General features: G+C 42.7%; 3 protein-coding genes and 1 non-coding gene across 7 annotated transcripts in view; 3 read left to right on the forward strand and 1 right to left on the reverse strand.

Moving 5' to 3' along the window:
* The window catches only part of myo10l1 (myosin X, like 1), a 34,767-nt gene extending 33,361 nt beyond the window's left edge, over positions 1-1,406 (reverse strand). For both annotated transcript variants that reach the window (XM_086127474.1, XM_086127473.1), the window contains exon 1: positions 1,117-1,406. In XM_086127474.1, coding sequence (XP_085983600.1) covers positions 1,117-1,137 — 21 coding nt within the window. In that variant the 5' untranslated portion in view covers positions 1,138-1,406. The remainder of the gene's footprint in view (positions 1-1,116) is intronic.
* Positions 1,407-6,230: 4,824 nt separating this feature from the next.
* On the forward strand, positions 6,231-17,526 carry atg9a (ATG9 autophagy related 9 homolog A (S. cerevisiae)). The gene is made up of 20 exons (XM_086127827.1): positions 6,231-6,514; positions 6,580-6,632; positions 7,728-7,899; positions 7,971-8,014; positions 8,550-8,614; positions 8,706-8,855; positions 9,553-9,694; positions 9,767-9,907; positions 9,988-10,108; positions 10,395-10,570; positions 10,650-10,772; positions 11,352-11,539; positions 11,638-11,791; positions 13,176-13,355; positions 13,952-14,164; positions 14,247-14,476; positions 15,265-15,382; positions 15,613-15,871; positions 16,108-16,256; positions 16,404-17,526. The coding sequence occupies exons 3-20, from the start codon at positions 7,797-7,799 to the stop codon at positions 16,410-16,412; spliced, it is 2,565 nt and encodes an 854-aa protein (XP_085983953.1). The 5' UTR covers positions 6,231-6,514; positions 6,580-6,632; positions 7,728-7,796; the 3' UTR covers positions 16,413-17,526.
* Positions 17,527-17,628: 102 nt separating this feature from the next.
* On the forward strand, positions 17,629-17,701 carry trnak-uuu (transfer RNA lysine (anticodon UUU)). Its single transcript has one exon. It is a non-coding gene; the product is annotated as a tRNA-Lys (tRNA).
* A 704-nt stretch (positions 17,702-18,405) lies between these two features.
* pcnt (pericentrin) overlaps positions 18,406-26,332 on the forward strand; it is a 35,109-nt gene continuing 27,182 nt past the window's right edge. For 2 of the 3 annotated variants that reach the window (XM_086127228.1, XM_086127230.1), the window contains exons 1-7: positions 18,406-18,586; positions 21,693-21,863; positions 23,111-23,245; positions 23,809-23,958; positions 24,180-25,000; positions 25,329-25,661; positions 25,783-26,104. In XM_086127228.1, the coding sequence (XP_085983354.1) occupies positions 18,539-18,586; positions 21,693-21,863; positions 23,111-23,245; positions 23,809-23,958; positions 24,180-25,000; positions 25,329-25,661; positions 25,783-26,104 (1,980 nt within the window). In that variant the 5' untranslated portion in view covers positions 18,406-18,538. Of the gene's footprint in view, positions 18,587-20,108; positions 20,139-21,692; positions 21,864-23,110; positions 23,246-23,808; positions 23,959-24,179; positions 25,001-25,328; positions 25,662-25,782; positions 26,105-26,332 lie in introns of all 3 variants that reach the window. The other variant, XM_086127229.1, reaches the window with a different exon arrangement.

Here is a 26,332-nt window from a genome sequence, read left to right on the forward strand (position 1 = left end):
ATATGTGTATGTAATTTTTTGTGTGCGTGAGTGTGTGATTATTTGTTCAGAAAAAAACAACAAATTAACATTTAATGAGGTTTGTGAATGTTTCATGCTGGCACCTACTGAATGTATCAAAGTATGAATGTCTTGTTTCTGGCATTCACGTCAACAAAAATGTTAAATAGAAAAAAAGTTACATCTAAAATACATTTTGGATTGAGAAAAATGTCCTGCATGTTGGTCCGACTGCATGACCAAAAAAAAAAAAAAAAAAGTGCTTGGTTGTTAACTCAGCCCTTAGGCCATTATCTCAATGACGGTATTTTTGGGATATATTGTGCTTTAGTTCAAACATTTTGTTTCATCTCGGACATATTTTAAAAAGTATTGATTAAGCTCGTACGTTATGTCTCTCATCGTCCACACAACTACAGTATGTCACTAAAAAAATTTCATTCTCCAGACAACAAAAAAAAAAGTGAGCAACATGACTCAACAAAAATCCCCAAATCCATTACTTGTAAATTGTTGGTATTCATTGAAGGTTCACTCTTTAATCAGCAAGAATGCATCTATGGTTTGCAAAATAAAGATAAATTAAGTCTTATGACGACTTGCAATTCCATTCATCCACCACTCCCCACGGGAGACACTCTAACCTCCCCCCTTCCTCCTCCAGTTGTGCACCACTCCGATGCAAGCACCTACCCCAAAGTATACAGTACTCCAAAATAACGTAGAGGGGAAAAAAACATCAATACACACAGAGATAAGGGAGGGGGGCTTCCAAGCTGATTTTGCAAAGCCCAGCACACGTTAACAGATTTGCCTTTTAATCCAGGCCAGCGCCTTATGGAGGCGAAAGAGAGTCAGCTCTCGTTTGGGCCAATTTGTCTGTAGACGGGCCTGGTAGCTCTGCAGTGGCCGTAAACTGACCATCATGCACGGCTTGCTTGACATGCAAGAAGGCGGCCCTTTTTCTTAGCATGTCTCCAAGCTTACCACACCTGCCATGATCGTCGCGGGGGGGGGGGGGAAATGGAGGAAAAACGTGCAATAGCATCCTCGCGTCAACAGCTAATTCGGGCTAAACGATGGCTAGCGTGTGACTAACACCGATCATTTTCTTACCTCGGTGAAAAACGCCTCCATCCTACTTCGTCAGTCCGCCCAGGCGACGCGTGCCGGGCCCCCAGAAGAGCGCACACGTTGGCCCCGCTCGCCGGTGCGCAAATCTCCGCGTGTTCGCTCCAAAATGAAGGGGAACCAAGCGGCGCAGGGTGCCTCCGTGTCCCATTCACATCATCACCATCCTCCTCCTCCTCCTCATCTTCTTCTTGTGACAAATCCACGGATGGATGGAGGGAGAGGGGCAGGGGGGGAATGGGAAAATGTCCACGATTGACTGGGGTTTTGCTTCTCTTCTGTGGTACAGTGTGTGTGCGTGTGCGTGTTTGTGCGTGGGCGCGTGCGAGTGTGTGTGTGTGTGTGTGTGCGAGCGTCAAACCTGTTACCAATTGAAAATATTACAAACGTTAGATTGACCAACTTTAAATAAGTGGGGGTTTTTTTGTTGTTGTTTTTCTTACACTAAGTAGCACTTTTGGCAATTAAAAAAACAGGTCAACAAAAACGAAAAAAGAAAGAACCAAATCTGATATGTTAAAGAAAAAGTCAGAATGGCACATTTTCAAGAACATATTCATAAGTTTATGAGAACGAAATTGTGACATTGTAAAATAAATAAATAAATAAATAATATCCTTCCATCCATTTTCCGATCCGCTTTATCCTCACAAGGGTTGCGTGGGTTTGCTGGAGCCTATCCCAGCTTTCTTCGGGCAGTGGGTGGGGGACACCCTGAACCGGTTGCCAGCCAATCGCAGAGCACATACTGACAAGCAACCATCAGCGCTCACTCGCACCGAGGGACAACTTGGAATGTTCAATCAGCCTGCCACGAATATGGGAGGAAACCGGAGTACCCGGCAAAAACCCACACAGCCATGGAGAGAACATGCAAACTCCACACAGGAAGGTCAGAATCGAACCAACGACCTCTGCACACTGTGAGGTCGACGCGCTAACCACTCGACTACCGGAACGCCCTATATTGACCATAAAAAGAAGAATATTCTTAGAGAAGAATATTCTAATTGAACAAGAAAATGAGATGTGTATTTTTGCAGAAAAATTTACATTTCAACCCTACAGCTTGGTAACACATTGTGCCACCAATAGGGTACGCCGATATTTCAAAAACTGATCTGGTCGAAGCACTGCAGCCAAGTGGAGAATGTGGAGCATACTATTATCCTGCAGCTGCAAGGGAAACTAATCCTGACAGAAAAGGAAAAAAAAACCATTAATGGGAAAGAGACTATTTTTTTTCTAACCAGAGAAGAGTGAGAGCAGCAGAAAAATTCAACTTTTCAGGCATATAGAGACTGCGGAGCATAATAGTGCAGCATAAGGGCTAGCTAACATTATGTTGCATGTGCACTGACTTCAACCATGAAATGATGTACTGAATCCTAGTGATGAAAACCCCACCCCGTAGGGTGAAAGATTATGAAAACGACAGGGTATGAAAACAGTCAAAAAGGAAAACATACCAGGCCCCCTAAGACATCACTTTGTCCGTAAAGCAGCAGACAGATGGTTAATGTGCATGATGTTAATGTGTGCTTTTGATTGTACGCCACCCCCACCCCCTGCCCAAACGCACTCCCCCTAACGCCGACGCTGCGGGGGCCAGGTGCAATGGCCGAAGTTGGCGCCGCAGCATCGTGAGGCCTCGACAGGGTGCGGCTTTGTGAGAGCTCAGCCTCCCCCCCCTCTGGAGCCCCGGAGGTAAAAGTGGGGCCCTCCTGTGATGCTAATTATGTGCGCCCAGTCTTCACAGTAGAGAACATAAACTCAGGATATGAAAGAATAATCTTCCATACGACCCATAAATGCAAACCGGCATGCTCGTCATAGGGAGAATTGTCCAGGTCAACAAATCCGGATACACACAAACTCTCTTTCGAGGTTAAATTCCGATTGAAATGGACTCAAATGAAGAACCAAACGTCAACGGGAGGCTAAAAGAAATTTAACTCAACGCAAACCAGTTTTTCATCAGAGATACCTTGTACAACATTTTTCATCCATATCATGTTATTTGATCAATCGAATGCAATCAATATATTCCGCTGGATTTTCCCGGGAAAATCCCTTGCGGTGCAAAAAAGAAGTGGGGGTCGCCACGGTTGATAATTACATGGTCGAAACCCACACGTGCACCACAACACGCATACGTGCACACTGTGAATTTAAAATCTCATTACCATGACAACAGTGTGACCCTCTCATTGGTGGATTGATAGTTTTGCTCTGTGAGAGCAGAACTCTGCTTACCCATCTGATCGTGTCAACTCTTTTTATTCACTTTCTCATTTGTGCCTCCTTCTCCTCTTACTCTGACGCTGCAAAGAAAAAAAAAAGATGAGATTAATCAATGAATTTATCAATACATTTTAATTAGCCAATTTCCGGGTCGGGATCGATACATTAATGCGGTAATTATACAGTACTCTTGATCATGCATGTACTTTTGTGGGCCAGATTACAGAGTGGAGGAACCATGGATCATGCGCTTTGCTCACCACTAGTATACAAGAATTATAGAGATCCACTCACGAGATTCAATTCACTGTGTGATGATGTCACCTGATCTGTATGACTCATCCTACACACACACGCAAACACGCACAAATCACATCTCTTGAGGATAAAGAAGGTCATATGGAGCCTTTGTTTAAAAATAGTGCCATGGAAAGGTTTGAATCAGTCAAGAAATGTGGAAGGAGAGGAATAATATGTCAAACGTCTCCAAATTTGGGAATTTTATTTTGGAAAATTCAAGAAGTTGGGGAATTTGATAAATAGTTTCCAAGATGTCTTAGTTGAGCTGATTATTTGAAAGTTGTTTCATGCCACTCCCAGTTGAAATGTACTGTTAAGAACAAACAAACAAAGAGACTTACATGCTGTGCATTTAAAACAACCAAACAACTTTCCCTTAGCAGTGACCCACTAGCTAAATGCTAACGTAAAATGGAGAAAAAAAAAACATTGACATGCTAATAATTTGAAGTGATGGTGGCAGTGATACAACCCCTTTACGCAAGGGATACTTAAACACAAACAGTTCTCACAGGCATATATTTTAGAGATATATTCTTTATCCTCTGCAGAAAATGTCTTATTGAGTGGTTCAGAATAGTGGTGACTCTTCTTTGTTTGTCTGTATGATTGTATTATACTTGCCCCTGGTGGGAAGGAGTAGCACTTAGGTTGATAAGCGATGACTTGTCGATTAATTGATTAATCTTTTCACCCCAAGTTAAAAGTGTGGAATTTTTATAAATTGGATCCAATGATCAGACCAGATGACCGTGGTGCTCTATAAAGATGATGGTTTAGGAAGGGGCGGGTACTTATTGCTGTGTCTGGATATAGAATGACTTCATCCTGAGAGACCCCCATCCCCTCCACCCCCCTCTACAAATCCAACACCACTCACCCGTGGCTTGGATGTGGCCGGCATGACAGCACCTCTTTGGTTTCAAATGAGTCGATGTGGTTCCATCCCAGCCCCCCAATCCCCCAACCCCTAATTCCCGTCAGACAGTCGGGTAATTTAATCGGCCTGTGACCGCCTGCAGCAGTGCACATACTCCAACACACATACACACTCGCTCCATATCATACTGAACAAGTGACACATGAGATGGACATGCCAACAAAGATAACACAGATTTACTCGAAAGGTTTTTCATGTGGTTACTAAATACTGTATCACAGGTTAAACCTATTGCAGGTGGGTCAGAAATATCACCAGCGATAAATGGGGGTTCACTGTTCTGTAAAGGCCCAAAAGTGGTATAAATTGGAGTTCAGTTTTTTTATACATATATGTCGTTAAGGATGTTTATTGTTTACTTTTAAAAAATCTGCATAATGGATATACAGTATAGTACTTTGGAGGCAGTTTAGTGTTCACGTGACTTTTAATGCTTTGCTATTATCTGAGCAGGTCCTAATCCCAATCTGGGCAATTTATATGACCCCCGATCAGTATAATTAACAGGATTACAAGGGTCCCTTTTAAGAATGTCTTTCTCTCTCTCTCTCTCTCTCTCTCTCTCTCTCTCTCTCTCTCACACACACACACACACACACACACACACACAAAACGCATCTGCTCTGTTATATAATATAAAATTACATCATATAAATTCTGCAAAATGTTCACTATTTACTGCTTGTGGGTGCCCTCAAATGCTTTTCATGCATATGCAGCAATGGCTGTTCAAAGGAGTAACTCAAGCAGTAAACAAAAACCCCAGCTGTCCCACCACAAGCGTACAGGCACCACTCTATTTAAATATTCAATACAGCAAACAGGGTGACAGAAGGTGGGTTTGACTGTGCAAACCTTAATCTCGGTAATGCATAGTCAGCTCCTTCATTTTGTTGTTTGGGGGGGGCACAACTAATCTACAGGGACACACTTGCACAACCTGTTTATTTACATATGCATAGACTAGTATAGTGCACTCAGTGCATCGGATTTTGTTGATGTATTTACTGCAGAATTATGTTTCCGTGATCCTCAACCGTGGGAACAAACACGTATAATGGCAAAGTGGCACTACATTGGTTAACACTCCGATCTGTTCTTTAATTTTGCCCACTAAGCATTTTTGTTGCATTCTTTAGCCATTTATCCTGGATTTGATTGATTGAATTGTTTTTATTCATTTGAAATTCTTTGTATTCCTATATCTCATAAAATAGTTGCTTGATTGTCAATTACTTGTAACTTAATTATCTACATTACAGTATACAAGTGCAAATTTCGAATTAGAAAGTTCTCAAAATAAAATATTTTCAAATACACATTTAGACGTTTTTTTAACTTCAGACACAAATTATGTTAACTTTTCATTATAAAAATCTAAAAATGACTGTACTTAATATTTTATTTTATTTTATTTTATCTAGTCCTAATACATACGACCAGGAGGTGACGGTAGTTCTTCATGGTTCAATGTTTACAAAGGGAGTGTGTAATCGGACGCAGAAATACCAAAGCCCGCCTATACCTAAATGTGATTGGCCGCTGGGTGACAACCTCCGAAAATACAGTTTTCCGATTGGCCAGCGTTCCCAGTTCGTCATTTCTTTGACGACGCTGGAAAGCAAGACGCTTGCTAAAAACGAAAGCTAACTGCGGAAGAAGGCAGGCAGCAGAAGGGAATATGAAAGCAAAATGCTGAATTGCTTGAATTCACGATGTCCAAATTCCCTTTTTTGTAAGAAATCCGGAAATTCAACTGTGTGACTCTCTACAATTATCGTGGGCAAGGCGGGCCTTTTGGCTGTCAACCACAGCAACAACACCTGAACCAGTTTCACAGCTCGACCTCGCCAATGTGCCGTTTGTTTACCTCCTCTTCGAAAGAGCGCCTCATCAAATGTAAGATACTTTTGACCTTTAATTTGATTTAGTCTTTTAATGCAATATTCCCCCTTTTCGTCTAGTTCGGAATGATGATTATCCCCAGCTGGAGGGGACGCGTTGTGCTGGAATGGAGGTGAGCTTGTGCAGTGGATATAAGCAGTCTCATCACCGAAAGCCGTTTTTTTGAAAATATATGGACTCGGATGAATCATTTCAAAACGTCTTCTCCATATTAATGTGACCTTTAACCTGTGCAACTTTGAATAAAATATCTGTCTATTTTCGAGATAGGAATGAAAAATAAGCACATCCTCTCATAACTGTGATGTGTTCAGAAGTAACCAATTACATTCAAAGTTATGTTAATGATAGTCATCACACCTAACTGCCTCTGTTTAACCCCAAATTAATTTCAGATTTTCTCATGATGTTGACTTGACTCCAGCTCACCCGTGACCCTGATGAGGACAAACAGGATACAAACATAGACACTTGGATGGCAATCATAACACATTATTTGGTAACCTCCTGTGGTGGTGTCACAAAAAACAAAATACACTTGGGGTCGAGCTTTAGATGCTCCTGAGCACCAAAATTAATGTGGATATCTGTATTTAATGCCCACTCCAACCTCTGAAGTTTTTTGAACAATCACTGTAATAGTTTGGATTTTATGGACATTAATCATTTGACTTAAATGTGCATTGAGCACGTTTGGAGGAGAAGATGTTTATTTCCTTAAAATCCCAAATATTACAGCGATCATTTAATAGTTACACAGGTTGAAGTGGGAAATGTGCACTTAAATTTGGGGAACCCGTGGTCATAGTTTTCCAACATTAAATAATGCAAAACTTTTTCTCGTAGGGAGTTCCTAAGGCGAGAAAAATGCTTAATATCCATAAAATCTTTTTAAAAGTCCAATTCTGATATTTTTATCGGTTGAAGTGGGGATGAATAGAACTGTTCTTATCGATTTTGATGACGCTTGGTCATAGTTTTCCCACATCAAGTGATTTTTGACATTAAAGCGTTTTAATATGTCCCCTTTGCAGACATCACACGACATTATGATGTACGGTAAACTGTTGCTTGACTTTTGAGATGCAATTTCCTCTTTGGAAACTTCAGATTTTGAGTTACCGCTGTCTTGGCGCATGTGCTACATACTGTTTCAAAATTAACCGATGTACCTTCTGTCATGTTGACTTCCCCCCACCGACCCCAGACGTTGTCACTTGGGCTGCAGTCAGTAGCGGCGGCTGCGAATACGCAACATTGACGCTGCCCTATCACAATGGCGCACTTCGACACGGAGTACCAGCGCCTGGAGGCGTCGTACAACGACTCCCCGCCGGGCGAGGAGAACCTGCTGATGCACGTCCCCGAGGGCGCTAAATGTAGGTGATGCATAACGAAGACAAATCGTGCAGTCCAATAACAATATACTTAATGGACTTTTTTTTTCCAGCCCAGTGGCACCACATCGAAAACCTGGACCTGTTTTTTCAGAGAATATCCTTTTGAGCTTATGGTCCTCATGTCGCTATGTTGGTCCCAGTAGAGGTCTTAGACAAAAATGTATATCACAACACTGGTAATTTTATATCTTGATAGCAATGTATATCACAATATAGTACTGTATTTTTATTTTATTTTTTTACAAATTTATTTTTTTTAAAAATGTGCATTTTTTTTAAGAGCTTTTGTTGTAAGTTAGCATCTAATATTTGCGTCCTCTGTCCTCTGCCTTACTCATTGAGTGTCTCTCTGTCCTGAATCAAAGTCAACTTGTTAATTTGCCCGAGGCTCACTGGCCCTGCCCCACTTTACGGCGCACGCTTCAAATAATCTTCATGCGGGAAGCGGCAACAGCTGTGTGAATGCATATTTTGCATAAGTCATGTCGAAACGAAACAGACGAATAACTATCGCTACTCCTCTGATCCAGTAACTTGTGAAACAGCGTGAAAGCAGCAAATAACCGGCTGGAAGGAATAACAGTCTGTCTAGTTGGGACCTATTCCGATTTTCCTTAACCTATCTTTACGTCTATAATTTGCATCAGAAGAACGGATTCACGTGTATGCTTTTGGGAGAGATCTTCGAGCTGGTGTACGCCATAGCTTCTAAAATTGTTTCAAGTCTATTTTTTTAATATGTACTGTTTAATTGCCTCCTATTGGATGCTGTGTGACCTGTGCAGCCAGTTGGTGTTCGTGGTGGGCTTCACCGTGTTCCTCGCCAACTGCGTGGACTATGACATCCTCTTTGCCAACAAGTTTGTCAACCACACGGATTCCTCCAAGGTCACCCTGCCTGACGCTTTCGTGCCTGTGGACGTCTGCAGCGCGCGGTAGGGCTGGACGGTTAATCGATTTTGTCTCTTATTTAAGTTTATTTTGAAGGGATGATTTAAAAAAAAAAATTCTAAATCACCGTTGGCAAATTTTTCCTACCACTCTAGCAACTATTTTTCCAAAAGCGTGACGTGGCACGTTGTCACTAAGAAACAGGTAACATGAGCGAATATATTTTCACATTGTTTTCCATATAAACAGATCGAAGCCTGGTGACTCTGTGCCCATTTTATGCTGCAAAAGGCGCAATTTAATGACACGTTATCAACTTTTGTACCGAGGTATGTGGTCTTGCCACACCTGATATTGTTGACCATTCAACAACAGGAATTTACCAAGGTTTGTTTTTGCATACCTCTTGGCAAAAAAATAAATTTTTCCAAAAGTTGACGTAAGCTATTGAGGGGTGGGTGTGGGGGGGGGGGGGGTTGTCAAAGCATGTTTGTTGTCATTGGAAATAAACAAGAACGTCTTTTGGCAAACTTGGATACATTTTACATTAATCTTTATCAGGCCATCGTGCCTGTTCAGTTTTAATTTTTTTTTTTAATGCCCCCTCCTCATCTGCAGTTAAGGAAATATGGCAAATTTCTTTAACATATAGTCTACACTTTGGTTATTAAAATACTATTATTGTTGTTGACAATGCTGTAAAAAAACAGCTTTAGTAACGCTTATCAATTGTGCCGGCAGCATTCGAGACAACGCGTTTGTCATCTTTGTGCTGATGATCTCCGGCGTGTTTTGGCTCCATCGCCTGGTGAAATTCATCTACAACGTGTGCTGCTACTGGGAGATCCGATCCTTCTACATTCACGCCCTCAAGATGACAATGGTGAGACGAGCCGTCTTATCATTAATACCATGATTATAAATCAATAAATAATGTAACTCGTGTTTTTATTAGTCGGAGCTGCCGTACGCAACATGGCAGGAGGTTCAGGCCAGGATAGTGGAGATCCAGAAGGAGCACCAGATCTGCATTCATAAGAAAGAGCTAACGGAGCTTGACATTTACCACCGCATCCTCCGCTTCAAAAACTACATGGTGGCTATTCTACCGTCTGCCACATTGTTATTTAATAAAGCGCCACGTGAGCTCAGACCATTTTGCTGTCTCGGCTGCAGGTTGCTATGGTGAATAAATCTCTGCTTCCTGTGCGTTTTCGACTTCCTCTACTTGGAGATGTTGTGTTCTTCACACGGGGCCTCAAGTACAACTTTGAGCTCATCTTCTTTTGGGGGCCAGGTTTGTATCTTCATTGAGCTTGTTTAGATATTTTTTTTTTCATGTTGTCATTACGGGGTCTTGTGTGTTAAATTGTGAGGACAAAAGAATTCAATCTCCATTGTATTAAGGCTGTAACATGACAAAATGTGGAAAAAGTCAATCGGTGTGTACACGTTATTTGTTGTACAGTAAATAGATAATTTTTCAACCCAAAAAGTGACTTTTAAAAAGTTGCATCGACTTGTATCCAAATGAGTCCAAACAGTATCATTTGCTGAATTTCTACCTTGTTTTCCTCCTTCAGGCTCTCTCTTTGAAAACGAATGGAGCCTGAAGCCTGAGTATAAAAGAGGTGGGAACCGTCTGGAGCTGGCCGACAGACTGGCGTCACGGATCCTGTGGATCGGCGTCGCCAACCTCCTCTTGTGTCCCGTCATCCTCGTGTGGCAGATTCTCTATGCGTTCTTTAGCTATACGGAGGTACGGCTTTTCACAGACTCATTCAAATTCGAGATTTCGATCAAGCGTGATGATGTACTGTATGTGTTTGTACGTCAAGGTGATCAAGCGAGAGCCCGGTTCTCTCGGTGCACGATGCTGGTCTCTGTACGGCCGATGCTACCTGCGCCACTTCAATGAGTTGGACCACGAGCTCATGTCCAGGCTTAGCAAAGGCTACAAGGTGAGTGGGGTGTGAGTTTGTTACAAGCAAGAATGACAAAAACTCCTGATACTTAGAGGTGGGTTTTGCAATTTGTCGCCATCTTGTGGCATCTAAAGTCAATTACTAAACGCAGCAAGGCTGTCCCTGTCTCTAGCAAACAGATTTTTAACCTTGATATTGTGATTTTATTCATACATATTATCGTGCTTGTATTCTTTTATTTATTTTTCTACAAATTACAACAGCTCCCAGGTGTCTTAACTCATTCACCCCCAAAGACGTTTTTAAATGTCTTTTCAGACTTGGTCCAGAAATGGCTGGTACTGAATGAGTTAAGACGCTTTTTCCGCCCCAAAACAAAACAATCAAAACACTTCACACCTCTATTTTGCCCCTTGCTGAATAAAATGTTGATGGAGTGGTCCAGTCTCATGTAAACGAACCACCGCTCGCGCCGTGTGTGTTTTGAGAAAAAGCGAGCGTCCATAAAAGCATGGACTCTATTTTCATTCATTGGGGCAGCACTTCATCATCGATGTTACCTTTCGATGTACGTATAACGTTCACTTCTACCTCTTGTTCCTATTTTACATGCAGGCCGCCTCCAAGTACATGAACTGTTTCCTCTCACCTCTGCTGACTGTGGTGGCCAAGAATGTCGCTTTTTTTGCCGGGTCCCTCCTGGCTGTGCTGATCGCGTTGACCATCTACGACGAGGACGTGCTCGCAGTGGAGCACGTTCTGTCGTCAATCACGCTGCTGGGAGTGTGCATCACAGTGTGCAGGTCGGGACTGTGTTCCATTTGGCGGCAAAGTGATCTTCAATTTAATCTCATTGTAAAGATTGGAATTACCGGTATATGGGATTCCGTTTTCTTCGCAGGTCCTTTATCCCTGATAAGCACATGGTGTTTTGTCCCGAGCAGCTCTTGCGAGTCATCCTCGCTCATATTCATTACATGCCTGACCACTGGCAGGGCAACGCACACAGATATGAGACAAGGGACCAGTTCTCACAGGTCTTCCAGTACAAAGCCGTAAGTATGAAAGCCAAATCCGGATGAAATAGCAAAATTTATACCTTGGGTGGGTTAACTTTGGTGCTCGTGGGCCACATTGAAAAATGAATAAAAATAAAAGAAATATTGTCCATCCATTTCCTACAGTGCTTAGCTTTCAGTAGGGTCGCAGGTGATCTGATTTATCCCAGCGGATGATAGGAGAGGCTGGATATACCCTGGACTGGTCGCCAGTCAATCACAAGGCACAAAGAGACATTCACATTCACACCACTAGGCAATATAGAGTCCACAGTGAAGATGGCATGCATGCTTTTGAATTATGGGCGTAAACTGGAACACTGGAAGAAAACCCACACAAGCACAGGGAATAGATGAATTGAGACAGTGGATTCAACCAAAAATAAAAGCAAATGCGAGAGCAGTATTGAGGAGGCATTAAAACACTTTGAACTAAAATCCAAGCCAAAAGGGGGCAGGGGGGAAAGTAAAATGAAAATAAACGAAACGTGCTCAAAAATGCCACATAGGAAGGCCGCAGCCAAGATTGGAAGCCTGAACCTCAGACCCGTGAGGAGGGGCTTTACAATAAAACAGTTAACCAATTATTTGCTCATTTAAACATTTCCTTTAAAAACAAAATAACGACAAGTTAACTAAGGGCAAAACTGTCTGAATTATTGCACTAAAGCAGGGGTGTCAAACATACGGCCCGCGGGCCGGAACCGGCCCCCGAGGGGGGTCGATCAGGCCCGCGGGATAATTTAAAAATGAAAAAAAAGCATAAAAGACACAAAATGAATATTTTTATTAAGATGCAATTCATGTATTAACTGCTAGTCATTGTTTTCTCTTTCGTTTGTAAAGTGTAGGTGGGGGTTACATTTAGATTTCATATGCACATGTGTAAATGGTTTTAAAAAATCCTTTCTTTATAAATCTTGTTTAATCTTAAAATGCATGACTATATTTTTAAATACTAATTGTTCAAGTTTTGTGCCTTTGTACAATCATTGGGATCAGTTGCACTGCATATATGTGAATGATAAAATGAAATTGCACATTTGTCGAAGGAAATCTAAGGTGTTTTATGAAATGTTAGGTAAATGAAATGTGGGTACATTTCAACATTTTCCTCATGTACTTGTGCTTCGCTATATCAAAACAAAGGAGAGACATATTTTGGTTATTTATAGCAGAGTATGGTATCATTTTAATGGTCTGGCCCACTTGACATCGACCGAGGCCGTATGCGGCCCACAATATGAAATGAGTTTGACACCCCTGCACTAAAGGATTGATAACAGAAATTCTTTGTGGACCAGTCGGTCATACAGGTCATACCTTGCCCTCCCCTAATTTGTATGGCCATTTTATCTTTGCATGTTTTTTTTTCCTAAAGGTGTTTATACTAGAAGAGCTGCTGAGCCCAGTAGTGACTCCCATCATCCTCATCTTCTGCCTGAGGAGGAAGTCGCTGGAGATCATTGACTTCTTCCGAAATTTCACCGTGGAGGTCGTGGGTGTGGGAGACACTTGCTCCTTTGCGCAGATGGACATCAGGCAACACGGGCACCCTGCGGTAAGGATCTTTGACTTTATTTCTTGTAAATTAATGTTTTTTTCTTGTTTTGCAAAAAGTTTGAATTGTGCAATTATGCTGTTAGACGAACGACTCGTATTATTTTCTTCCCATTGTAACATATTAGTGGAGTTGGATAAGCCTCTATGGGGTATATGAAATATATTGACCTGACTGTGACTATCTTACCATATCATGGATTGTTAAATGAAATGTAACTAAATTTTGGCTGCCGCTGCTCAACCCGTATTGTTTTGTGTTTTTTGTTATTGTAAAGTGTCCTTGGGTGTCTTGAAAGGCGCTTATAAATAAAATCTATTATTATTATTATTATAAATTTATATTATGAGTGGGTTTTTTTTCGGGGGTGGTGGGGGGCTTTTTTCCAGTAATCATCCGCATGAACTAATGTTACTGAAGACTCACTTAGCAATAATATTGGTTCCAGAAAAGTAAGCACATACAACCGTGAGTAGGCAGGGGTTGCCCCCCCCCCAAATATCCCGTTGAATAAACTTGGAATTCATCAATAAAAATCAATTAATCGCCCAGCTTTATAGTTGCCAGTGAGTAAAAATCTGTCTCTGCCTTCACAGTGGATGTCCGAGGGAAAGACTGAGGCGTCCATCTACCAGCAAGCAGAGGACGGGAAGACAGAGTTGTCCCTGATGCACTTTGCCATCACCAACCCACAGTGGCAGCCCCCACGCGAGACCACGCACTTCATTAGCCAGCTGAAGGAAAGAGTTCAGCGAGAGGCCACCGGCGCTCCTTCGGATATTCATCCGCTCTCGCTCTCTGAATCCGAAGTACGTGACCACACTTCAGCATCACTCTGTTGACAACATCTTTGCTGATTTTATCTTGTTTTTTTTTTTTTTTTTTTTAAAGCCGAGGAGCCTGATTGCCAATCTTTTGGTGGCGCCGTCCACTCTGGCCTCCGTTCATTTCGGCCGGGATGGTTCATCGAGCGGTCACGCGGTGGGGGCCAGTGATGCGGTGGCAGCCTTGCGCTCACTTTCCCCGATCAGCAGCAGTCTTCCCCTGAGGGGCAGCTTTAGTGCTGCTTACAGAACCGCCGGCCACGCCTCCACCATGAACAGAACCATGGCAGGCTCTGGGTATGAGATATCACTCACAATATTTCGGCAAATAACGTATTCGCCATTCGGCAATTGTAAATTCACCAATTGGGTAGATTTTTTTTTTTAATCTTTTGACTACACTGTGCACATTTATTTTGTTGTCAGTTTAAATCCTTCCCTAAGGAGTGACTTGAACATATATGAAGCCCAGAAAAGTTAAAATATTCAATTAGCTAGTATAATGCAAAAACCATCACATGCAAAAGAAAAAGTAACTACACAGAATATTTTCTTCAAGGCTTAAATAATACAGCAAAAAGAGGATTTATAAGAAATCATTGAAACGTAATAATATCATACAATATCAAACAGGGCCTGTTTTGGCAGGGCTACGACAACCTGGCTCATGGTAGACTGACGGGGCCACCACCCCAAAAAGGCAAAATGAAATACTCTTTCACTGTTGAAAGTCAGATTGGAATCCATCAACACACCAACTTGGTCTTGGCTTTTAAAAAGTAAATGTGTGCATTTTGTAATAGCAGTCCTCTTTTCTTTACTGCCAGAATCACTTGCCTCACTTTGTTGTTTTAATTGCAAATAAATCTTGGTTCATCCAAAATCTGATTTAATTGGCTGTTTGGAAAACGAGATGCTAAAAACACGTGACGAGCTACTAGTCGACCTTAATAAATTTTGAACAACTGAATAAAATTATATAAAGGGCGTACTTCTTTGCTGTTACATGATTAAGGCCAGTAGTCAGTCACCAAATGTGTCATTTTGCCTTATTAAACCTTGTACACCGTCTTTCTTCCCAAAAGGACGGATGCCCGAACCCTGAGTTCCGGCAGCAGTGCATGGGAGGCTCAACTCACCAGTTTGGTCTTGTCAGAGTATGCCTCCACGGAGATGAGCATCCACGCGCTTTACATACATGAGGTAAGTGGAGGTGTCCTTGAACCTTCCCATTTTTCTTGAACACCCATTTGTCCATCCACCTCCTGTCGATGTTTTCATATTGGCACAGTTTTCAAACCATAAAGGCCAGCCTGCTTGTTAACGTCAGCTTGATCCCGCACCATTCATTTCAACATTGGAACACGCTCCTTCATTTGCCAGCCGGAAGTAGATGTTAAGTCCTTTTCCAAACATCTGCTCTTTTCGCTCAGTTGCACAAACAGCAGTCCCGCTGTGATGCGCTCTCCCGCCACACGTGGCACAGGCAGGAGAGTGACGAAAGCAGCGACAGCATCCCCGATGAGGTGAAGAGCGTGTCCGGCTCCCGCTACAAACACTTCCCCCGCTCGCACACCTTTCCTACCGCGGTGCCCAGTCCCACAGCCATCCCCTCTTCAGCTTCCGAAGGCGCTGCTGCCCCAGAGACGGTGTCGTCGCGACAGGGTGGCGGCAACCAGCGCCCAGACAGCGGTAACTCACATGACATTTTGGAGAACAAGGTCAGGCAACATGCAGGCCGGGAGAGCATACAAATATAATGTGCGAATGTAACACATAAATGTTCATTGTCCGGTGAAAACATGCAGGAGTGAACACAAAAAGCAAATATCTGCCATTAGTTGATTAAAAAAAAAAGTAATAATACTTGATGGGGGGGGCAGAATAATTTACTGAAATATAAAATTTAATCTACCCCCCACCCCTAGATACTTTCTGTACGGGAGGGAAGGTGACGAGGTCCGCGCGTGTGCCGATGGGTGGCTGGGCAGAAGAGTCTCACCAATCGGCACCACGCCGCCACGAGTCACTACCGGAGGAGAGCTCTGAGGATGAGATGCCACCGCACGTACACAAGGTAGCTTTGAAAAACTGAAGTCGGGGTGGGGGGAGGGCGGGTCGACATTAAAATCTTTTTTAAAAAGTAATTCATTGTATTGTAATTTAATCCGAATACTGTGAATAAACAGAAATAAACCTAACGTCTCTGTTACCTTTGTTTCAGGTTTGTTGACTACATCAGATCACCCAATGAATTTCTTCCCTTCAAAGAGACTTCAAAACACCACCTTTCTCTTTGGACCTTTTTCCTGGACTGATGCAAAGAATAATGTATTAGAATGGAACCTGAATTGATTTTTGGGTTTTACATTGGTTATTAGAATGATCATGGGGGCCTGAATAACTGAATAATAATGTTCCTCTGATTGTAATATTTGTTTTTGAGACACTAAAGGCAAATTATGTTCTTTTAAAGAATGACTACACACTACTCACAAAGAGTTGAGGATTCAGCTTTTAGATATGATTTCAGGATGAACCCAAAATGCACTATAACCTCTACAAACGAACTGAATTTGACTTTTATGCACGTGTCCAACTGTTGAGTGTTTCAGGGATTTTTCAACTCTGTTGCTGGACAAGGAGCAATTCACAACAGGTTGTTTGATCCATGAATGGACCCATACGTTTCATGGTTCAATGAAAATTGGTTTTTAAATTGGCCTCTTTGTCATTGCTGTTCACAATATGACGTTATGAGACCACCGCGACGCCTGACAATGAATTTGTTTTGTGAGTATGGACATGTATGTACCGTATACCATTACAATGTGCGCCGACTCGAGCTTGCAGATTGAGCACTACTCAACACCATGCACACTTTGCATTACATAGTTCTGTGCTTATTTTAAAAAATAAAGGGATTAGTTATGCGCACTTGCTCTGAAAAAAAAAACATTTAGGTTTTTGCAGCAACCGTCGTGAACGTTACAAAAATACTCAAGTGAAGCCTCCTCGCCCATGAACGCTAGACCAGAGAGGAGCTGTTAGTCCTTTATAGTAGAAGCGCCATGACTCGAAATGTGATCGATTCACAATTCTTGATGCACTTTAATAACTTGGTGTAGCTTCACTTAGGTTCTTTGCATGTGTCGCCTGAACGTTTACGTTTTTAAGGGTTTTGTTAAATTTTGATTCACGAAAGGGATGTGCCATAAAGTTGACTGTAAATTGACAGTGAAATGCTGATGGTTTAAGTGTATAGACCTTTTTGTTGTTGTTCATAGATATTGCAAAACACAGATTTGTACAGAAGTAAATTCAGCCATTAAAATAACGTAATCGAATCCATTTGTCTTGTTTTTTCTGCAAGGAAACGATATTCCAATTTTGAATCCCCGCCTGTTTCACGTTCCTTTATTAAGATATATCCATGAGACGTTCACAGAGCCCGGATAGCTCAGTCGGTAGAGCATCAGACTTTTAATCTGAGGGTCCAGGGTTCAAGTCCCTGTTCGGGCGTCGCTCTTTTCTTCGACACATGCAAGAAAATACAGATTTACTGATGTTCATTTCGAGTTTGGTCAATTGTATTTGTACGTTGATAAAGTGACGTAAAATGTCGTCATGATTTGACTTGGCTTAGCACCTCCAAAATATTACGCAAATAGAAAGTAAACTTTCTTGGCCATGCTATTTAAATTTGTTCGATATACTGTAATGAAATTTACAAGACGTGTAATATTTGTTTTACTGTTTACTGTTACTACACAAAACGGTGCTTCTCCATAGTAAAACAGCTGCAGGGGTTGAAGACGAAGATGAGAATGAGGACCTGCATCATAAAACAAATGGCCAGAGTATCAGGTACAAATGCGCAGTTTAATAAATTAAGTCCGTAATACATTTAACGCATACTGTACTGTGCTACACTAAACGACTACTTCTACGGACGCTAAACTGGCCACGTTGTCGTGGTACAGTTCCATTGTCCTGTCTTGATTGGCTCTCGGGGAAATATTGTCCATGCTTGCAACAACAGGACGCGATTTGATTGGTCATGAAGTTTTGACATAAACAAGGCGAACCCATGAGGGGGCGGTTCCCTTTTTTTGCGCCTCATTTACTCGCAATCCCATTGGTTGAAGACATGTAACGCGAATATTTTGATTGGTTCTTTCGTTCAGACAACCCGAATTTAGTTGGCGGCCATATTGAATAGTTTTTGACAGTTTTGCATCTCAAGGAAGCTTAAAGATTTCTAAATGTCAATTTATATTCGCAAGGAATAAAAGTTGTGCTTTCCAATCGGCTCGGGACGCTTGTCCTGCATTTTAATGCTTTCGTCTAAACCAGGAGATGGACGAAGATGAACGACAGAGGAAACTAGAGGCTGGGAGAGCGAAGGTTAGTGACTGGGCTAATAGTGCGCGCACGCTAATGTTGGTATGCTAGTAGGCTAGTCTACTCTTTTGTCATCGATTTATGTTGTTCACTAATTCACACCACTTTGCCAACTGTTCAGGACTATGTCTCACCTTTTCATGGTCACTTGTGAGAAGCACTGATGAAATTGTGACGTAAGTCATTTGGCGCGCTTAAAACGCGGGTTAGTTGGACCATTCATGATGACAATAATATCGCTGGGGGTCAAGTTTTGAAATCGACACTGTAGTTTTGCACCCAGACAGTAAAAAAAAACAAAAAAGGTCGCTTACCACTCAAAAGTGCTACTGTTTTTGTTGCACTTTATTTATATATTCCCCGGAAATGTGGTGAAGTAAACTGGTTTCACAAAGCTTATTTACTGTACTTTCGAAGAAGTTGTTAGTCACAAGTTTTAAAGGGTTAAGATACCCCAGTTCGTTCTTTGCAAGAAAGGGCTGTATATGCCATCATTAGAAAAACACGGTACTGTACTCTGATGTTAATACTGCATTCGTGGAATAAGAAACAATAATTGGAGGGATTCGTCAATCCCTCCAGGAGGCGGCCATGTTGGTACCGATGGGACAAAGTGACGTCGGAACCAGAGTAGCGCTTTTGCCGGCAATGGCAGCAGTTGAGTAAGCCTGGTTCGTCAAAATCGGACAGGAACAAACTACAACTGCGCCAGGCTGTCGGCATCAAAGGGAATTGTGCAGATTTATTGGTAATCATATCCTGGTGACCGCAAATGCAGTCAACATGGACACTGGGCTAACATGGTTTTGGGGGGCATTAATGTGGTTTTAAAATTGGTTACCGGTACTTATAGTTTTGAGTCAGAACGTTTTTTGTGTGAAATTTTTGTGGTTGACTTAGACGATTTTTTCCTTACTAGCTGTAAAAGTAAACAAGCAACTGCTGTTCTCCAACAGCTGATAGTTTGTCCATTGGCGAACAACACACTACAGAAACAATTCTTCACATTTTCTTGTCCTATTTCTTGTAATTTTTAGCACTGACTGGCAGTCTTCTTCACATCTCCTCCGGGATGCACTTGGCTTCACATAATCAAAAAACAAACATAAAACATTGAAGTTAGACTTTAAGATAAGAAAACCTTTATTAGTCTCGCAATGGAGAAATTCCCGATTCACAGCAGCAAAGTTATGAAAGGAAGAAGTAGAACAACAAAATATAGGAGCTGCTGGAAAGGCAGCCACTCTCGCGGCGCCATTTTGAAGTCAAAATAACAAAAATAACACAACACAACACATAGGACACAGACAGTCGTGCAATCTTCACCACTTTTCTGCATACACTTTGTTGTCTGAAGCAGTTATAGATGAAAGAAGAGAGGATCAAAGTGTCCTTTCATTTATAACCCTGGTCAACAAAGATTATTTCAATTCATGTTGTTGTTTGGTGACGCAACACTAGATAAGCCTTATACTGTACTACCAGCTCCATGCTTCATCGTCCGTCCCTGATATTCTCTATGCAGAAGTCATCAAACATGCCACGGAAGCAGTCGGTAAGTAAGGACAGAGGTGTTTTAACTTTATTCTTTTGGATTCAAAACTCTTGCGTGTGGTCAATCAGGGTGTTTTGCCTTTCTTTGCTCAAACACTTCACTGCTGCGCTTGTGCAAGGAGGTGTGATAAAGCTCATGAATGGTGTTGCTATGGTAATTTGGCGCTGTCGCTTTAATTTGTAGTTTTGGTGCGCCCCCACCCCAAAAAAAAAAAATTAAATCCATACTCGGTGTATTCTTATCAGGTGTCTCAGGCACAGGTTTTGTTGATGACAAAATTGCAATATTGCGCTCAACCTTTTTATTTGACTGCTGTTGAGTCACATGCAAGCGGCCTTGGGCTCGGCTCGGCGCTTCTAATATGCTAGTCACGAGGTTATTTGTGCTGTGTTCAAGCAGAGTCCATGAACATGATTCTTTAAAAAGCCACCCCGACATAGTTAGCATGTATTTAAAAAAAAATCCCCCCCCACCCAAAAAAAAAATCACACGATGTACTATCACAACTGTCACACGTTGACGACTGAGCGAAGTAAATTTCCCGCAGCCCTGATTGGACAAGCGATGTAATGTGATCATCTGCAGCGGACGTATCATAACTAATTGTCATGTTGAGTTGGGTCTGTCTTAACCTCCAAGGCAGAGGCTCCGTCGAACCCCTGAGACCGATTCACCGAACCCCTAGGGTTCGATGGAACCCAGGTTGAGAACCACTGATATATATCAACAAATAAGTTAATTCAAAAGTAGAATATAACTCCCAAGATTATTGATGGGGCTGGCTAATTAATTAACCTTCCGGTTGCTCGGCCTGTACAAAGCATAAAGGCAGTCGTAACAAGCCGGTTAACCCAACATGCGCATGCGTGGGACTCCACACACAGAGCAACAAGTAGTTCTCCCAAGGCCATGTCATCTTGAATCGAATTGAACGCTCCGTTGCGCACCCAGACACACACACACACGCACGCTCGCATCTTGATTTGTCTCCTCCTCTCCATATGAATAGTCCCGATGCTCCTCCCCGTTTTCCTCTGTCTAGACTCATACCAGACCCTTCTTCCGAGTTTGCGTGTCCCTCGGCTCCGTGCAATGCTTACATGATGATGAGAAGTGAATCAGTGGCTGGAGAAATTGCCACCGGCATCTACAAAATGGTGGTCACATGTCGATGGAGGGGCTTCAGGAGGGTCTTTCACAATGTGAACCAGTGGTCTGATTTAAGCCGCTTAAAAATGGGAGCGCGTGAAATAGGCAGGAGAAGCATCATGAAGTGGACTGTAAATGTTTGAGAACGAGCTAGCTCAAATTTTGCATGAGTGACCTCTTCTAAGCTGAAGTTTGGGATTTCTTCCACTTTTTATTTTCCCGCATTGATTCACCAGAATGAGGATGATCAACGGCACAGACTTTTTGCGACTCTTCACTTTTTCTGTCCCTGTGCTTTTCTGAGCTGTTAAAAAAAAAAAAAAAGTCCGCCATGCTGCTTGTGTGGTGGTGCTCGGCGGTGCTGACCTACGTGTCCGTCTACCTCTCGCTCTCCTTCCTGCGCAGCTTGCTAGCTTCCGACAGAAGCGGGCGAAGAGCCGCGGTGCGGGGGAGGCGAAAAAGGCGGCGAAGAGGACGGGCCCGGCTGTCGCGCAGGATGACGGTGCGACGCAAGACTGCCACATAGTGCCGCCGCCACCGAGTCACAATGAGCTGGATGGGAACTCCATACACGAGGTACTGTGAACAGTTATCGCCTCACCTGCAGTATCTTCTCAACAATTCAAACTAATTGCATAACAAAAGCCCAATTTTAGCAACCCTACATTGGCCCCCAGAACAGCATCTTATTTTTGTAACATTTTATTTATTTTTTTATCAGCGAGAAGAAAAACGTCACTTCTGTATTGTATTGAATAAAAACATACAGGAATAAATAGGACACACCCGATTAATTGGCCGGCCGCCCACTTTAGTCACCCAATATTAATTCTTTTAAAATCAGCCAATCCCCCGCGCCCCATAGTTTTTCTTTTCGTGGCTATAAAAAAAGAAATTAGGTTGAATTCATGTTAAGAAAAAAGCAAATGTGAGCAGAAAAACACATTGCTGCAAGGTAACCACACGGAACCACACAACTGTCTGTGGCCAGAAGTTGTGAAATTAACCGAAACAATCTCGTGGCGGAATATCTGCAGCTCGCTCGTAGCTCAAATTTTTGCTCGAGACACAAGGCAAATCAAATATCGTAATGTAAAAAACTCATAAGCTAAGCTAGCTCTGTACTAGGGTCTGGCTCTGCGCTACCAAAGCGCATCAATCCTCCCAATGTGATGGTTCTTTCTATCATCTTCTTGGTGTCAATGCTTCTTGTTTATTGGATACCTGTGATTATATCTCATTTGGGTTATTTTTGATAGAGACAAAGAAAAAAACAGACAACTTCTGTACGGCAACCTGATGTGTGCCTCGTTGTGCTAATAGCAATAAGCAAATTTGCCGGGCGAGTCCCATTTTTCAAAGCGCTTTTCAACCATGTGTTTTCCAAGGGGCTACCTAAATCGTTATTCTTATTATTATGTATGAAACACTGCTAGTTTTATTTCTTTTTAAACAATCTTCAATTGTATGATTCCAATTTTCCTTTGTGGTGGGTGGTGACATGGTGGTTGAAACGTCTTGGGATGTGGAGTGTCACCATGGTTTGCATCCTCATTGCTTGCTTTCGTGAGTAACCCCGCAACCCTCCTCTCTCTGTGTAAACATACATTACAGAAATGGGTCACTAACCATCATGTTGCCTGCAAGCTGTGTTGTCATGGCAACCCGGTCCGGATTAACTGACATTTACAGCCTTTTTCTTTTTTTTTTAATAAACACAACAAGCCAGTGTGTGTTGTGTGCATTTAGAAATATATATTTTTTCCTAGAAAATATACAAATCAATGACAAAAGCTATTTAATCTCTACGTCTGTCACCGTAGGATGCATTTAACCCCAATAACATGGAGGTCCAACGACAGAAGGATGAGTTTCTCAGCACGGAGGCGAGCATTTCCCCCATGGGTGAACTGAAGGATGAGGAGCTGCTTGCGCTAACCAGTCAAGAACAGTTGCAGGTACACAACATCATTGCACTGTGTTGGCCACACCTGGGGGTCCAAAGTTTTATGCATGTCGGTATTTGGATGAAAAATAACTTGAAGTCATCCTTATGAAAAAATCCAATGGAAAAGCAGTAAATTCACCCAGCTTTTTTTTTTTTGTCTTGTACTGCATGTAAAAACAATTGTTTTTTGATGAACACTTTCAGTGTAACGTATAAAATTGAGCCGTCAATGTGGATGACTGCTGGTCTATATGTCTGCTGTCACATACTGCACCATAGCCAACTCATGCTCAATTTATACAGATGAAGCAAGGCGGCATCTGGCTTGGAAGCACATACTTCGGGTCGAAAGCTACCAACATGGTGACAAACCACAAATTTTTACAATGTAAAATGGGCACCTTGTCTTTGGAACTGTTTAGCACGGGTGACTCCATGATTGCCTTCCACCGAATTCTTTGCTTTTCCTACAAAAAAATATTTGATTCCAATTGTCTTTTTCTTAGCAGGAATTGGTCTCTCTTAAACGTAAGTCATGAAGCCAAACATTTGTCCCCCCTATAACCGTTGCAGGAGTTAAAGCAGGCCGTGGAGAAGCGTAATGAAATCATCGCCAAGCTCAGCTCCAAACTGCAGGAGGCCCAAGCTAGTCGAGATGAGGTCCAGCTGGAAGTGCAGTCCCTCGCCGGCAAGGTCCAGGCCTTACAGAAACAGCTCCAACAGGTATACTCGATGCACAATTTCTGCCGAAATGACCAGGAATTTTACTGCGCCGGTTCCATAGACGTGATGTCTATTGCGATACGTATTGATATTGAATTATCGCCCAGGCCTAACGCCACAGATCTGCAAGCCTGTAAATTGGGGCATGCTTAAGTCCAGTCATTGGAAATCAATTTGTGTCTAGAAACTAAACTTGAATCTGTAAACATTCTGTGACGCAGACGAGTGTGGGCTTTCAACGCCTTAAAAATCAGCCGGGCGCAGACCTCGGTGACATCACTAAGAAGCAGCAGCTGCACAACTCTCAGAATGAGGACCTCAGCGTGGAAGATACGTCAACAGAGCAGTCGGGAAGCGCTGACCTCGGCTCCCGAACCAGCGCCGAGGGATTCAGCGCTGACACCGACACCGAGACGGACGCCGCTCTGTCCGAGCTGAGGGCGAAGCTACAAGAGGAGAAGGACAAATGCCTGCGCCTGTGTTTTGAACTGGAGAGAGAGAAGGAGAATCACCAACATGTGCTTTCCTTAATGGAGGTTGAAAGAAAGGACCTGCAAACCCAGCTGAGCCAAGTCCGGAGTCACTGCCTAGAGGAAAAGGAGGTCCTCGACGGAGAGTTGCTGCAGCTGAGGAAGAAGCTTCAGGAGGAGGAAGAGTCACAGAGGAGATGGCGCGAAGAGGAAGCGGCATTCACCCGCCGTCTCCAAAACTTGGAGGATGAGCGACGAAGGCAGCACGGGGCTGTGACGAAGTTGAAAGAGGAGCACAGAGAAGAGCTGGAGAGAGTCAACCGGCTGTTGGAGGAGAGCGCAAAAGAAGTCATGGGACTGAAAGCTTCCAAGAACCTCCAGAATCAGGACAAAGCTGGTTTTAGTTTTGCTGAGATCACCAGCGCCGACAAAAGCAGTGGTGAATCGGGGCCTGACCAGGACGCCATGAATGTATCGTTATCGAGAAACCTTCTAATGGAGCGCTACTTTGCACAATCTTCACTCGTTCACGTCACGCCTTGCAGTCAGCTGGACATCGCTTCAGACCAAAGGTTTGGCCTCTCTTCCTAATTTTTATTTTTTTTGCTTTACCCTCTGGGCTAGATGCTGTTGTGTCCACCTCACTACTTTTTTTTTCCATAAATGTAGTGGAAGTTACACATGCTGGGTAATTCTATCCATTTTCCTCATTTCTAATCTCGGCTCTTTAAATATATTAACATTTTACTGTTCACGTCAAATTTTTCATTTTGGTTCCTTTTGGCCAGTTGAAATTCATGAAAATTACCCACACAAAACGAACATGGCAAGCCGTATCTGCCCTGTGGTCCTCAAGTTTGACACCGACGCCGTAATTGCCCTTTGCCCTTCTTCTTACAGCTTTGAATTGAACAGCGACGTCTTCTGCGACCAGCCTCTGCTGTCCATCTCCAACTGTCCCCCCAAAGAGGACTCGGACGTCCACGACAAGTCCCCCGGCCTTTGCGCTGCCGATAGTTCAAATGCCCTGTGGCTTAACGACTCCGTTTTTGAACCAGTGGGGACGAGCGGCGTTTCTGAACAGCTTTTCAGAGGGACGGACCTCACCAAAGAGCTGCTGAATCAACAGTGCGGGGAACTGCGTCAGGAGCTTTCTATGAAGGACCATGACTTAAATGTGTTGCGAGAGGAAGTCTGCAAGACCACCGAAGAGCTGGAAGAGGCTAGGAGCAGGTAAGACTGAAAAGTGTTGTAGACGTTAGAGACTTCAGTTACCCCTTTTTTTTTTTTTGGACTTGGCTGGCTAGAACTCATGTTTAAACCAGTTTTTCTCTTTGACGCCATCTTTGTCCAGGTGGGCTCAAGTTACAGATGAGCTCATGGAAGCCAACAGGCAGCTCGAGGAGGAGAAGGAGTGGAGGAGATGCGCTGAGGAGGAGATGAACTTGAAAAGTCTCAAACAAGATGGCCTTAAGAACAAAACAGCTGCCTTACTCGAGGAAAAGGCTGCGGTAAACTCAGCTGAAACTTCCCTGCTGGTCACTTCAATAGGGGAGAATGAGACTCCTCTCCTGTCGTATCAAAACCAACAGGAGGTGCTGGAAATGTCTTTACCGGAGATTAGCCAGATTGATGATGATACTTTACATGCGGACAACTGTCTCCAAACACTGCAGGTACATTCATAAAAAGACGAGAAATATAATTCAATATCACCTCTCATACATAGCTTATGGAATGTGTCCCATAGAGATGACTGAAATGCTTTCATATACGCTAATAATGTAATTAAACTGTTATTAATTCATCAATTTTACTTTTTTTTGTGTGTGTGTATGTCTCCTTGCATGTTATTTTTTTCTTGTATCCACTATTGTTGTTGAAATAAGGCAAATCTCTCTTTC

The sequence above is a fragment of the Hippocampus guttulatus genome, chromosome 13, assembly GCF_054856545.1.
Source record: "Hippocampus guttulatus isolate MCC_2025c chromosome 13, RoL_Hgut_1.0, whole genome shotgun sequence".
NCBI lineage: Eukaryota > Metazoa > Chordata > Actinopteri > Syngnathiformes > Syngnathidae > Hippocampus > Hippocampus guttulatus.

Coding starts and splice junctions, on each gene's coding strand:
- atg9a (XM_086127827.1), top strand. CDS start 7,797: ATGGCGCACTTCGACACGGAGTACCAGCGCCTGGAGGCGTCGTACAAC. Junction 8,015..8,549: donor TGGACCTGTTTTTTCAGAGA/ATATCCTTTTGA, acceptor ACCTATCTTTAC/GTCTATAATTTGCATCAGAA. Junction 9,908..9,987: donor TCCGCTTCAAAAACTACATG/GTGGCTATTCTA, acceptor TCTCGGCTGCAG/GTTGCTATGGTGAATAAATC.